The sequence below is a fragment of the Ctenopharyngodon idella genome, chromosome 7 (genome assembly GCF_019924925.1).
Source record: "Ctenopharyngodon idella isolate HZGC_01 chromosome 7, HZGC01, whole genome shotgun sequence".
Classification (NCBI taxonomy): domain Eukaryota; kingdom Metazoa; phylum Chordata; class Actinopteri; order Cypriniformes; family Xenocyprididae; genus Ctenopharyngodon; species Ctenopharyngodon idella.
Genome location: NC_067226.1, coordinates 50293400 through 50309287, shown reverse-complemented (window position 1 = coordinate 50309287; position 15888 = coordinate 50293400). Strand labels below are relative to the sequence as shown.

Here is a 15888-nt window from a genome sequence, read left to right as displayed (position 1 = left end):
TGAGGAAAAAGTTTCCTGCACAGTATCAGCAATTGGTACCAATTTTTGAGCCGAACTTGTTCCAGGCACCTCAACAACAGTAGGCAAAGCAGCAGTAGCATTCAGACGCGTGCGTCGTCATTCTTCTCACCATCAGCCGGTGGATGACTATTACCAGGTTTATTCAGTTTGGCTGGACAAGCGCGAATAAGATGTCCTGTCTCACCACAACAAAAACATCTCATACTATTTGTTGTGACAAAAATGACATAATTAAACTCGTCATGACGAAAATTTAAAGACAGATCCAATTCATCAAGGTTATCTTATAGACTCATATAGGCATAGCGCCTAAATAACACAACATGCTTCAAAAGTGGGGACTTACACCCAACTGGAATCATCTTAATCGGGGAAACTATTTTGCCATAGCGAGAAAGCATTCTGCTCAAAACTTTATTTGAAATGAAAGGTGGTACATTAGATTAGAGTCACCTTTTTCGAAGGAGTAGAAAGAGGGAGCACCGGAGTAAAAATGCCATTAACCTCTAGCCCACTTTCTACCAACTGGTTCGCTAAATCAATCGTCTTCAAAAACACAACAATAGCGTTGTTCATACGAGATGCGGATAGAATATTCTCAGGCCCAATCACTTCTCCAATAGCCAGGCTACACTCTTTTACAACTTCAGCTGACTCTATTTTCACGCCATGGCAGCGCGTCAAAAAATCAAAACTCCCGCTACCTAAGGCAGCCATGCTCCCAAAACAAAACCGAGGGCAGACACCCTGGTATATTATACACCTCCTTGTCCCCTCGACTAATATTACAAACCAGCTGAGTTAAACCACCAAGAAACTGATACAGAAAGGATAGAAAAGTTAGAAAATATAGATCACTCGTACCTGACACACCAGCCAAATGCTCATACTCAAAGCTCCGCCCACTCACTCAGCATATGCTCTTCCCCAAACAAAACAATACTAGTGTGTGTCCGATTCAGAGATGGAACGCGAACACGGAGGGACACACCGTTTGCTTTATTCAGCCATGACTTTCTCTCAAATATATAATATATAATATATGTGCGTTCACTTTTCACTTGTGAGACATAGTTGAAAAAGGAACAAAGGGAGAGAAAGTTCTGCGCACTGCCTGTCAAATCTAACTCTTAACAAAGTGATGAAGGAAGAAAACAGTTTGAGCAGGGCTGTTTCACACACACACTTCACAGTATGGCCTCTGAAGACAAAAGACCTGCATACGCACCTGCGGTTCATCTAATTATAGCCTCGCATTGATGCATTCCGATGACGTCACGCAGGCTATAAATATAGGTCAATTTCATTGACGTTGTTTTACACATATATTCACAGCTGATCACGACTAAAGACGTTCCCATTGCGCTAAGCGAAGCTTGAGTGTAGCTGAAGTCAGTTGTAGTTTCTGTTCTTGTTGTTTCTCTTTCCTTCAGTGATTCTGTTTGTTATCAGCAGCTGTTCAAATGTTTCAGGAACATCAAAATAACCTTTAAATGACGTTCTATTAACATTAAGGAAACTAGACATTTTTATGTTCTTGGAATATTACAAATCAACATTCCTAGCATGTTGAGTTATTAATAAAAATTAAGTTGAAAGAACATTTCAGAAACATTATACTAACCTTGAAAAAAAACAAACAAACAAACAAACAAAAACATTCTTCTAACATTATGAAAAAACTGGACATTTTAACATTTCCTTAACCAAAACAGAATGTTTGGAAAACATTCTTAGACAACAACAACAAAAAATTGTTAGCTGGGTGAGTATCTGCAGGTTGGAGTAATGGGTGTGCCGAAAGGCGTGGAGAAAGGTCTTCATCATTGGTCACTAAAACTGTCACCAGGGTGTGGGGTAGGGTTAGAGTTAGTTTCTGTTGTAGCAGTTCACCTTTCGGGACGCCCATTACTCTGACCTGCAGTGACCCCTGTCTCCTCATTTAACAACTCTCACTTCGACCTTCATGGACTTCGAAGGACGCAGCTCTGATTTGAAACACAGTTATAGTGTAACATTCCTGTAGCTGCAATAAAACTAACAGATGAATAAGACTGGATAAAATATGAAATATGACTAGAACAAAAACACTCACTGTTTATCCTGTTTCACATCAGAGATGTAAATATTCTCCACCCTGAATGTCTAAATGTGGTGTGGACATAATCAAATGAGTGATGAGGATGTGTTTACATGCAAATGTGTTCATATGTTATAAACATGAAAAAAAGGTAAACAGCAGGAATATGAAACAACTCCAAATAATTAAAATAAATGTAATTCTCATGAAAAAAATCATTCTAAAAATAAAAAATATTAACAATGTTTTATATCTGCATTCCAGCCAATCACAATCAAGTATTTAGAGGAAATAAGACTGAAACAGCAGCAGCAGAAGATGATGTTATTATTTCAGTGGGATAATGAGAGTCCAACAACCTTTACTAACATTATAAATGAACTTCAGGGGAATGAAAGCACGATATGAGCACTTTAATGTCTTTATCTCGTCTCTGTTGTGAATGTCTCCTCCTCAACACCAGGGGTCTCTGCTCTCAGAAGAGGGAAAAGAAGAAAGACCATGAGAGCAGAAAAACATTTCTCCCTCTTTGTCACCAGCACCAGATAAAAAGTGAGAAACACAAACATACATGATATTTTAATTAAGGTCCATATTCATATAGACTGACACTGACTGACACAGACGTCAAGATGCAAATAAGGGGAAAGAGTTGGACTAATACACAAATATAGAGGAAGTGAATATGATATAGGGGTTTTCAGGGCAATAAACAAATGATGTGATGATGAATGAGGGATGAAAGCAGATATAATGATCACACTGTTTAAAGCTGCAGACAGAAACATCAGACTCAGGACAGAAACACACGACCTCTAAAGTAAGAACAACTCACATGTTCATTCTTCAAACACAACTAGACTGTAATATTGTCTGTATGATTATGTACAGTGAATTCATGCTGCTGTTCAGATACTAACTGAAACTGTCATATTTTACTCCAAAAAGAATCTGTGAATGTTTGATATCTGAGTTTTTCAATGTATTTCTTCCTCAGAAATGGAGCAAACTCTATATTTCATTCTTCTTCTCATTGGTGAGTGTGTTTGTTGTTTTATTTATGGTTTATAGTTTCATCAGGTTTGACTCTGTTATGAAAAGCATTAAATCAAACCCTCTCTTTCACAGCTCTCTGCTCCGTATCTGAATGTGTTCAGCGTCAGTATCACTTTATAAACGTGACGAAGACCTGGACTGAAGCTCAGAGATACTGCAGAGAGAATTACACAGATCTGGCCACCGTTGACAACATGAACGACATGAATGAGCTGAAGAAGAGTGTGAATGATGGACATGTCTGGATTGGGCTGGAGAAGACGGGTGTTGATAAATGGCAGTGGTCTTCAGGTGATCCTGCGCTCTATCTGAACTGGGGATCTGGACAACCTGATGGCAGAGATGAGTGTGTTATGATGAGAAATGGACAATGGCATGATGGGTCATGTAGTAACAGCCTGACTTTCATCTGCAGTTCATCTAACAACAGTAAGTTCAGCTCCTTTGTTGTCATTTGGGATAACTGGGAATCTGCCATTAGAGAGTGTAGAGAATTTACAGCATAACTACATAAAATATAAAATATCAAACCATTGTTTTGACTAACATAAATGGAATTAATGAATGGATAAAATTATAAAATTATTAAAAAAATATGCAATAGACAACCTGTCACATCTTGATATTTATGAACAAAACTTCAATTATTGTCTTAATACACATCAGTGTGATTTTATTGTGTTCACTTTTTTTTAAATAAATAAATAAATAAACAAACAAACAAATAAAAAAATAATAAATGTAATTTTATTTTGGAGATTGTAATTCTCAAAAGTAACTTTTTTTTAAGTAGTGGTTTGAATTGAATAAAACATTTTAAACATGAATTTGTGATCATTAGTTACAGAGTATGTGATAAACCATCTGAACGTCTTGAGCTGTGAGATTTCCATTATGAACAGAATAAATGGAAATATATCGTCACATATTTTCAATATATGAAAACCGACAGTTCCTTGTGTATTATTCAATATATTGTAATATATTACCACAATATAGTATTCTGTATATTTTTCAATATATTTAAACCATTTAAAATACTGATCAAAAATATATGGAAATATATTTTATTTCCAGAAAGGATTGATTTATTGATTCATCTTTCAGGATCTCAACACAAACCTGTAAAAACGTCATTCTTAGATGAACTTTAAATGAACTCACATTGTCCATTACAACTTAAAATCAATCAAGAAACAAGACAAACACTAACATTACACTCTAAAAAATGTTGGGTTCAATATGGACAAACCCAGGGATTGGGTTGTTTTCACCCAGCTATTTTTTTCAACCATTTTTGGATTTATTTTTTTTGCCAGCAATATATTAATATAGAAAAAGGCATGTTTTTGCTCACCCCCAAATAGCGGCAAATTTGTGGGGTATTTTAAGCTGAAACTTGACCAGACCAAAGACTTATATTACATCTTGTGAAAGAGGGAATAATAGGTGCCCTTTAACCCAGCCTGCTGGGTTTGTCCATATTTAACCCAACTTGGGTTGTTTTTAACCCAGCATTTTTTAGAGTGTAATATTAATATTGCAACAATATTCATTTGTATATATTAATAGACTACAATCCAACATTTTGAATGAACTTTTTACTGACATATTTCTAAGGACTAGTTCACAAATATATTCAGCTGCAGTGAAACATCTTCATCTGTTTGATGTTTCTCTCATTCAGATCTTTGTGTCTGAATCAAGTATTAAAATGTTTAAGGAAACATAATGAAGAAATATAAAGTTTCAATAAAATGATCACAAATGATACTTAATGTTTTATCAGCAAAATCATCATGAATATATTGTGAATATTTAATATATCATCAGCTGTAGAAACAGTCTTTGAATGACACGTGTTTCTGATGTTTCCACTGCTGCTCTTATTCACATCCAAACCATAAAGCAGCATAAGAATAATGAACAAACTGATTCATGAATCTGTTTCCATTTGTTTTTCTTAAAGTGAACACAGGACTCGTCTTTGTCAATCAGATGAAGAATTGGAGAGACGCTCAGAGTTACTGCAGACAGAATCACATTGATCTGGTCAGTGTGAGGAACCAGAATGAGAGTCAACAGCTTCAGAAGTTCATCAATGATAGTCTCATATCTGGTGATGTCTGGATCGGTCTGTTCAGAGACTCATGGCAGTGGTCAGATCAGAGTAACTCCTCATTCAGATACTGGAATACTGGTGAACCTAATAATGTTGGAGGAAATCAAATCTGTGCAGAGATTTATCCGAACGCTCAGGGACAATGGAATGACGCCCCTTGCAGCGAACAACATCCTTTTGTGTGTCATGAAGGTGAGCAGATCCTCACAAAACACTCACAATCCATCCATCACCTCCAGATATCTTAAAGTTCACACTACATGTCTGACATGACAAATTCCTCCACAGTGTTTGTTCTGCATGTTGTTTTTGATCAGTCTCTCTCTAGTTTCTGCTTGTGGTTTGTTTTGTGTCCAGATAAACTGATTCTGATCAAAGAGAATCTGACGTGGTCTGAAGCTCTGAGATACTGCAGACAGAATCATACGGATCTGGTCTCGGTTCATTCAGAAGAGATGCAGCGTGAGGTGATGAATGTGGTTAAACAGGCGTCTACTGAGGAGGTGTGGTTGGGTTTACGTTACTCCCACATTTTGGGCATCTGGTACTGGGTGAGCGGAGACACCGTGTGCTATCAGAACTGGGCTCCAGGGAACGGCACAGCAGTGGAGAACTGTGAGTCTGCAGTGAGATCTGGAGCAGTTCAGTCTGGAGGAGATCAGCGCTGGATCAGCCGTCCTGAGACTGACAAACTCAACTTCATCTGCAGCAGATATGAAGAGTGAATAGATACACATACATTTCATGTAAGATAACAAATGCTTGAGTGTTCACTTCCTTTAACTTCAGTTTCATTCATCACTTGGTTGTAAAGTAATATTTTCACCCTCAGTAGGCAGTTGTATCTGAGGGTGATGGTCTCTTTCAAAACACTGCTTCATGAAGCTTTAAGAATCTTTTGTTGCGAATAAGTTACTTTTTTTAAACATTTCGAAATTTTAATGGTTTGCCGCTATGATCTCTGTGAAGATTACCTTTTCAATAGGCCTTTATCACACTTTCATTGAAAAGCGTAAGCTTCAAATAGTAGCGTAAGAACTTCTGCTGTCGCCTGAATCAATGGCTGTGCTCATAGCACGCGATTGTTGTGATTTATTTATGTCAAATTCAGCACAGAAACTTCTTCTAAAGACACCGACCTCAGTTTACAGTCATTAATTGAGTATTGTGAAACACAGAAAAAGGTGTCATGATATTCTGACGAATAGTTCATGATTTAAAGGGTGAAAGTCATACTGTATGTGTATGTGCAATACTTCAGAGTCTGATCACCTTATTTTATTACAGATCTCAAGAATACAATATAAACAACAGATCACATTAAAGAGCATTACAATTAGACAACGCTTACAATATTAATTACTACTCAAATCTGTTTGGGGGAGATTTAATTAAAGGTTTGGGGAAACTTATTGTATTAAACAATAATGATCACATTTTTTCATCCACTTTACGATGCAGTCATCAATAATCAGATTAAATTGAAGTTTGATTATTCAAAAATATCTGGTTAGATCATCATAAACGAGTCATATCCTCTGTGTTTGAGTGCAGTGATTGGATAGCAAAAATGGGTGGCAAAAATAAACAAAATAGCATTAAAAATAAAATTAAATGAGTCTGATGATTCCTCTGGCAGTAACTTGAGCTGTGTGCTGCTAATGTCTGACAGCGCTGACGATCACGTCTCTCAGATAATGATACACAATAAAATAAGAGACTTACACAGTAGGGTATCATGTAAGTAAGGGATAATGTACATCCGCTTCACGTTGGGGTCCTGATCACCCTGTCGGGGTTTATTCTGAGATAACAACCGGATGGATGTACATTATCCCGCTTATTACACGGCTACTTGCCACATAAGTAAATAATTAGACACGAAATAGATATACAAGATATTGATCTGAGATTAAACTGATTTAAAATCGTACCTGTTTGTTATCTTAATCCATTACAGTGAACAAAACAATAGTCGCAAAATGGCAGCAGCTGCGTTTGTATGAAACGAGAGAGCGATACCGGATGACATAATGAAATAACTACAAAATTTGACTGCTTTTTAATATTTTATTAGCTCACCAAAGGCAAAACTTCCACGAGGAAAAACCGTTCCTAGCAAGCACATAGCGCTGCAGACTTCAGTAACCCGGATGAGCCTGTGTTAACTGTTTTCAGCGGTTGTTATCGGGGAACAACATACCGCTGGATGGCGCCATTGACCAATCAGAATCAAGTATTCCACAGAGCCGTGTAATAAGTCTAAATAAACAGTTTCAAATATTGGCGTTTGTTGTTCAGTTGTTAAAGGGGTGATGAACTGAGAAATCAAATCTTCCTTGAGCTTTTGACATATTAGAGGTCATCATACTATAAGAATATCCTGTAAGTTTCAGAACTGAAAACTTCCTTGTTAGTCCAATAAAAGCTTTTATTGACACCAGACCCAGCAAACGACAGGTTTTTCAAAGTGGGGATCTATGACGTCAAAGGGCAGCAAGCACCGCCTTCGCAGAAGAAGATCAACGCCTACTTCATCACTGCCTGTTTAGCCCCGCCTACCGATTCACGCATGACATGCAACAGAATAGGTAGATTAAGTAACATAGTAACATAGGCCTATGTGGTGCTAAACCAGATCGAGCTACCAAGCAATAAACATGCCGTTGAGGATTACAAAATATTGTGCAGTGCCTGGACTCGACAGTAATGCAACATGTAAGTCACTGTGTTAAATCTAATGCCTGATCTGAAATTAATGATTCACGTACAGTCAGATGTTCTTTGTCTGTGTGTCAGTAAATCAAACCCATGACTAAACGTCAACTTGCATTGTTTCTCTTAGTAGGATTAAAATAATCTGTTATTAAACGGTGATTGAATTATATAAAGAAAGCGATCAAAGAAAGCTCCCTTTGTAATCGTTGGAGCAGCGCGCTGAAGCTGTCAATCAAACAGAGCGAGTTTATCAGTGACCGAGTTCTGGACATGCGCAAAAACTCCCGTTTTATTCAACGAATCTCTTAGTTATATCGTGTTTGCAATGTTAGTGAAGATGAAAGCATTTGTTAGTGTACAGAATTGAGTTGCAATGATGAGATCACTGCTTTCCTGAGCTCAACATGTCTGTGATCGACTACAGTGTTCATCTCTGCAACCTTTCATGCCACTATAGAGTACCTCAGGGATGACGTGTTTTTGTAGGCCAACCCGGAAGTTAGCGGCGCACGGGTTCCCTCAATCGAAAGCCTATGCATTTTTCCCATAGACTTTTGGAAAATCGCAAAAAATAAGCTCTGTGTTTAACAAAGGGTTATGACACTTACACGTTTTGTCTATCAAGATAATCTTTACAAGTTAACACAACATTTATACATTTTGAAGCCTAAATAAAGTGGTCAGGTATAAAAAGCTAACAGTAGGCTATAAACGGACTACAGCACACCATGGTCGCGGATCAACGTCACCACCACCAAGCTTCCTCAAACTTTATTAAAAAACAACTTTATTTAAAAACATGCTCGCTGATTATGATCTGCGCTGTGTATGAATACTTATCCACTTTTTCATGAGAAATGCTGTCCAAATGTCTTGTTTGTCATGATGACGTCTAAAGTCCCCGCCAAAGAAAGTAGTCCCTTTCAGCAATTTGTTAGCAACTGCCGTCTTTAAGACACAATAAAGGTTTAAAACATCACAAGCAGGTTATAACTGGTGTGTTTTATGTCATAGATCAAAACATGAAAATATTTAGAGGCTTTGTTAACCACAGACCTTATTTCGGGCGATTTAGCAAAAACCCATTCAAAAAACCCATAACTCACTTCCGGTTTTGCCTACAAAAACACGTCATCCCTGAGGTACTCTATTTAAATATAATGGCATAGATCTAAATGTAATGTAGCACTTTTCATGATTAGTTAACCTTGAGAGCTGTTATAGTAAAAATGTGCTAAAAGTTTTCGAGAGTGTAATACTTGGCTAATTCAAATGCGAAGATGTCAGCCAATCACAGCAGTGGGCGTTTACACTGAAGTCTCACACAGACACGCCCCTTAAAACAGAGTGTTCAAATCAGAGGCTAAAATCAGGGTAGAAAAAATGCCTTTTATTTCTAAATTATGACAATTTTGGATGTAAAAAGCATATTAACATTATAAGTGCACCCCAGGAAACATTATAAAACAATAAAACAACGCAGTTCATGACCGCTTTAATTGTTAAGAGCCTCGATGTCCACTGTTTGCTTTCACAAACTCTTTCTGTCTCGTTTTGTGTTATTTACTAACTTCAGAGTTAATTGAATTTTGTGAGGGGTCAAAGGGCATCATATACTCATCATTATACTGTATGTTTATACTGTTTTCTTTCTATTCTATCATGATATAATTCATGTAACTGAAGATGGTGTGAGTTTTTTAAATTCCTCATTTGTGTTTTAAGGATCTCTGTATGCTGTTGTGGCTACTTCTCTCTCTTATATTGAGTTTCATGTGTTAATCATGACTTTATATTAGAAATGACTGGATGACTGTGAATCAATGAGCACCAACATTATGTGCCTCAGCTAAATGAAATATTGTTTATTCATGAAGGAGTGAAGGTTGGGTATAAAATATCTAATTCTTTTGTGCTAAACATAAAAGAACGTGTCAACAACAGCAGCTCAAATAAACTCACGTACAACCAGCAATCTGATCTCTTGACTGTTTCCCAACATCAGAAGATTATTATATCACAAAATCCAACATGGTTTAAATCATATTTCAAACATTTTGAGGATACATAAGCTGTGTCTCAATTCAGATACTGCATCCTTCGAAGGTTGTATTCAAAGAACGAATGCGTCACAGCGGCGTGACGAAGGCTTTCCTATTTCAAAGGCTTCTTCGAATACGGCCTATAAATGAAAAGTCCTTCTTTCCCCGGACCGTGACGGACAGAACGAGTGGATCCTTCACAGCCCAGCCTATCCCAAGATTCACTGCACACCGGTGACGACTGGATTCTTTCAAAGAAAACTACAGGTTGTGCTTTGGTGGTCGATGATTTACATTTAAATGTAAGTTGTGTGTTTTAATTAGCTTAAATAGTTAGCCATAAATGTTAGAAGACCAATGGCCTAAATATGTCATTGAAACAATTGTAATAAGTTTCAAGCAGGGGCGTTTCCTCCGAGGAGGCAAGGGAGGCAGCGCCTCCTCAAAAAAAAAAAAAAAAAAAATAGGATGAGAAATTAATCCATATTACATATAAAACAACACAAATATTACAAATTATGACATTAAAAAGAACACAAGTCACTCGTATTTCTTAAGGAACACTGCCCAACAGCGACACCCGCAGGTAAAGTTACTGCAGGAGTCATGCCTCCCTTTGCTCTCATAGAAAACCATCAGACTCCTATAGCATGGGTTTTGTGGGGGTTAATTGAGAATGAATGGGGGAAAGTCATGTGAGAGGAGGCAATGTCTCCATCGCGCTATGATTGAATGTAATTGGTTATTATTGGATATGATTGGTTTGTGCGATAAATCCCGCCTCTTGTTGACGTGCACGTTCTGCCTGTCAGTTTGAATGAACAAATGATGGCGTCAATGGGAAGACTAATTGAAAAGTAAGTAAATAGATCACCCAGTTAGATATCGCCGCTTTATGTCACGTCAAAATCAAACTTGAAATGGACTGAAAACACGATGACTGCGGGGGTTTTTAGTGCAATCAGCTTGGTGAAATTAAAAATCCATCTTCGTGTCTGTGACAGACGGTGTTTACGGAGCATCACTGATGATCCAAAATAGCCTAAGTTGACTAATAAAAAGAAAAACATCAATACACAAATAAAATCTATTGTTTAAATTGTTACAGCCTTTAGTTATTATTTTGGAATGAATGTAGAAATGCTTAAAACACTAACTTGATGAGATTGACTTGGTTTTGATAAATAGAACATTTATTACAATACATTGTTAATGTAAAATTACAAAATAGAATTGTATTTGGTTTCTTTTTTTCTTTTTTGATGTAATGTAAAGTAGTGTGTTCACCAAGTTGGACCTCCGCAGCGCATACAACCTCATCCGAATACATGAGGGGGACGAATGGAAGACGGCTTTTGTGACCCCTACTGGACACTATGAGTACTGCGTCATGCCGTATGGACTCGTCAACGCCCCCTCCGTATTTCAGGATTTCATGCACGAGGTGCTCCGGGAGTTCCTGCACAAGTCCGTGATCGTCTACATTGATGATATACTCAACGTTAAGAGTAATGCACATGAATTTACATTGATTCATAAATAAATAAAAAATGTGCCTCCTCATTTCAGAACACCACTGCACGCCACTGGTTTCTGAATTCTTTTGCTATTTATTTCTGAATATTTCTGATTGTCACCACAGTTGAGGTTTGTATGATGATTGTTGATGTATAAGTGTGTCTCAACATTTACACAAAAGGTTGTGTCAGTGGCTGAATTTGTTTATTTCTTTTTTCAATAATGTTTCAACTCCATCATTAATTAAATCAATCATGAAACTAGAGAAAAAATATTAAAAAACATATATATACTACCGGTCAAAAGTTTGGAAACATTACTATTTTTAATATTTTTGAACAAAGTCTCTTATGCTCATTAAGGCTGCATTTATTTCATAATAAATACAGAAAAAAAAAAACAATAATATTGTGAAATATTATTACAATTTAAAATTATGGTTTTCTATTTTAATATACTTTAAAATCTAATTTATTCCTGTGATCAAAGCTGAATTTTCAGCATCATTACTCCAGTCTTCAGTGTCACATGGTCCTTCAGAAATCATTCTAATATGATGATTTGATACTCAGTTATTATCAATGTTGAAAACAGTTTATTAACAGTAATATTTTTTTGGAATCTGTGATACTTTTTTCAGGATTCATTGATGAATAAAAGGTTAAAAAGAACAGCATTTATTCAAAATATAAATCTTTTCTAACAATATAAATCTTTACTATTACTTTTTATCAATTTAACACATCCATGCTGAATAAAAGTATTAATTTTTTTCAAAAAAAGAAAGAAAAAAATTACTGACCCCAAACTTTTGAACGGTAGTGTATATTGTTACAAAAGATTTCTATTTTAAATAAATGCTGATATTTTTTAACTTTTTATTCATAAAAGAATCCTGAAAAAGTATCTGTTACATACAGAGGAGGTCGGAGACACAGGTAAGGTTTACGATGTTTTATTGAGACAACCAGAGCAGTGAGCAGGTGAGTGAAGCCAGATAAAGTTCGTGATGATCGATGACAGAGATACTGATACTTGGTTTCTTCTAGGAGTCGTGGGTGGCGGATGGACCTTGGAGCTGAAGACACACAGAGACACTCACGGAAGACAGGAGAACACGGAGGATCTAGGAAACACACTGGAGACAGGTAAGCAGCTGATCGAGGAGTCCGTAAGGTAAGCATTAGGGTAGTATGCGTTAACGAGACCAGACAATGACTGTGTGGCTGTGAGTGTCTCTTATAGTGCTGCTGATAGGGGTGGTGATGAATGTCAGGTGTGCGTGATCAGAACTCTGGTGAAGGAGTGCGTCGTGATTGGGTGAGTGAAGAGCCTGGCGTGACTGTGACAGTATCACAGGTTATAAAATAATATTAAGCAGCACAACTGTTTCCAACATTGATAATAAATCATCATATTACAATGATTTCTGAAGGACCATGTGACACTGAAGACTGGAGTAATGATGCTGAAAATTCAGCTTTGATCACAGAAATAAATTATATTTTAAAGTATATTAAAATAGAAAACCATAATTTTAAATTGTAATAATATTTCACAATATTATTGTTTTTTTCTGTATTTATTATGTAATAAATGCAGCCTTAATGAGCATAAGAGACTTCGTTCAAAAACATTAAAAATAGTAATGTTTCCAAACTTTTGACTGGTAGTGTATATATGCACTTCATAAGACCTGATCTGAACGAAATCATTAATGTAACCCTTCTATCACTTCTTAGGAGGGTTATTAGGCTTTATATCAATGCACCAGTTCAGCTAGAATCTGGACGTACACTTGCGTTCAACGTTTGTGTCTTTAATGGGGATTCCCTGTCGGCGTCTTTGGCTTGGAGAAGGGTGTTTCTTGGGTTCTTTGATTCGCTGCAGGTCTTTTCGGGTCCGGATTGATGTCGTGGGAAGCCAATCATGTTCTGGTGTGCTGGAGGATGAATGGAGTCTCCCTCGTGGCTGAAGTCTGACGTTTTGAGGCGGGCAAAGACTGTAGAGCCGTTGATTAAACTTTGAGGCAAAACTTGACTTAGAACATGAGGCTCCCATGGAAAAGAAAGGAAATTAAGTAAAAGAAAGAAAAGTAAGTGAGACGAGAGTAGTTAGATGGCTTGAATGAAGCTGTTTGTTCTTAACCCAAATCTGATCTTTGTCATCATTGTCTTCTCATCTGTCTGATTCTTTGTTCGTGTCCTGAATTTATAAACTGAGGTGTTTGTCCAACCTCTTTGAGGAGTTCTAACCAATTAGGTATCGTCTTTGTTTCAGAGGTGGCTTTTCTCCTCCTCTCACCATGAATTACATGTTATCTGTGGTCTCTTAACTTTCCTCTTAGCAGAGAGTACAGTTTAGAGTGATTTCTCTAAAGATAATACGATACATTTTACACAGATTTCATTCATGCCATCCTTTGAGTTATTAGAAATCAATCACGCACATAGTAAACAACACACTCTTTCAATCAACCATTCAAAACTTAGAACGATTACATGAATTGTGAGGGATCTAAGCATAACTAGTCACATGTATAGGGTGAAAACATGATACAGAATTAGGCAGTTGAACGATGTTTGATTACAAGTCCATCTAGAAATGTTTTGGAACGATCTGATGCATTTTTGATATGTAAAGTCTGAATCTCTGTGGGTTTTAAGAGATTTGAATCCTGCGTTTCAGAGGTCATTCAAAGGGCTTGTAGGAAAAGAAGGTCTGTCTTATTTCTATGTTTCAGGGATCAAACAATCTCTGGGTTGATCTGGAGTCTGGAGTGTTGAGTTTTTGCATGTAATTATGTTTGAACGAATCATCTGGAAGATTCATTTGTGTGGTTCACCCTCAAATCCTACACTGGTGTCTTACGAGCGGGGTGCTCTGCTGTTTAAGGAAACACGTTGATGTTTCTATTTTTCAGTATTTTTTGCCACAGCTTGAGTTTGGCCTTGAAAGCTTTAAGTTTGTCTGTTGCTGTTAAAATATTTTCGTTCTTTCCTTGCAACTTTGTGTTAAGCTCATTTAAGTGAGTAAAAATGTCTGCGAGGTATGCACTCTTAGCCCACCATGAGTCGTCGTTGATCTGTTCTTTGTGGGGTATGTCGTGCTCAGTTGAAAACTGCCTGAGTTTAAGCTCATAGACATGGGAAAGCACCTTGCCCCGTGACAGATGGGGCGTCTTTGATTTGGCGACTTGAAGTATTCTATGTCTTTGCTGGCTAAATCGTGGTACAGTAAGCAGTATAAAACAGTAAGCCAGGTAGCTTTCACTGTACTGCCTGATTTTATTTTTTATGGGTGGTGGTGAAGCTGTAATGCTGTTTGTGGAGTTGTTTAATCCTCTGCTGAGATCTTCAGAGATTTAATGTTCTTTTATCTTCAGTTGATTTCATCTGAGGCTGTGGCTGAAGTCAGTTGTAGTTTCTGTTCTTGTTGTTTCTCTTTTTACTTCAGTGATTCTGCTTGTTAACAGCAGCTGTTCAAATGTTTCAGGAACATCAAACTAACCTTTAAATGGTAGGGGGCGTGGAGAAAGGTCTTCATCATTGGTCACTAAAACTGTCACCAGGGTGTGGGGTAGGGTTAGAGTTAGTTTCTGTTGTAGCAGTTCACCTTTCGGGACGCCCATTACTCTGACCTGCAGTGACCCCTGTCTCCTCATTTAACAACTCTCACTTCGACCTTCATGGACTTCGAAGGACGCAACATTCCTGTAGCTGCTGTAAGGGTGGACCTCCTACAGGGGTTCAGACTGTAGGGTTGCCGAGCGACTAAAGAAACGTTATCAGCAAGATGGTAGAAAACTGTACATTTCTTGTCTATTACCACCCACTGCTACTTATACCAACGACGGAAATAAACGCAGTTTCAATAGCAAAATATGTGGGAGAGCGTTGCTATAGTGTGACAATACTGTATTGCAATAGGTAGCACTTCAAAGTTAATACCAAATCAAAACTAGTTAGCACATCATTTGTAATAGAAAGAGTTTAATGACAATATCTGATTATGGTTACACTTAAAATAATTACAAAAGATGTATGAGATGATAAAATCATATACCATTAATCGTACCCAGCATGTATGTAAAAAGTTACCTGAGAGATTGAGAGAGTGAGAGAGAGAGAGAGAGAGAGTGAGAGAGAGAGAGAGAGAGAGAGAGTGAGTGAGAGAGAGAGAGAGAGAGAGAGAGAGAGAGAGCCCAAGAAAAGAAGCAGAGAATAAAAAAGCCCCAGAGCAACAGTTACAATCTTCTTTTATCCCTTCCTTGACCATGTGACTGAAACCCAAATATAAGACATTCAAACTGACCAATCAGGAAATTAAAA

General features: G+C 37.2%; 1 protein-coding gene across 1 annotated transcript in view; it reads left to right on the top strand.

Annotated features, from left to right (window-relative positions):
• Positions 1–2838: 2838 nt before the first annotated feature.
• Positions 2839–15888, top strand: part of LOC127516584 (C-type mannose receptor 2-like) — a 34358-nt gene continuing 21308 nt past the window's right edge. The window contains exons 1-5 of the mRNA XM_051901358.1: positions 2839–2921; positions 3099–3137; positions 3230–3586; positions 5127–5471; positions 5637–9139. Of these exons, the coding sequence (XP_051757318.1) occupies positions 3101–3137; positions 3230–3586; positions 5127–5471; positions 5637–6004 (1107 nt within the window). The 5' untranslated portion in view covers positions 2839–2921; positions 3099–3100 and the 3' untranslated portion in view covers positions 6005–9139. The remainder of the gene's footprint in view (positions 2922–3098; positions 3138–3229; positions 3587–5126; positions 5472–5636; positions 9140–15888) is intronic.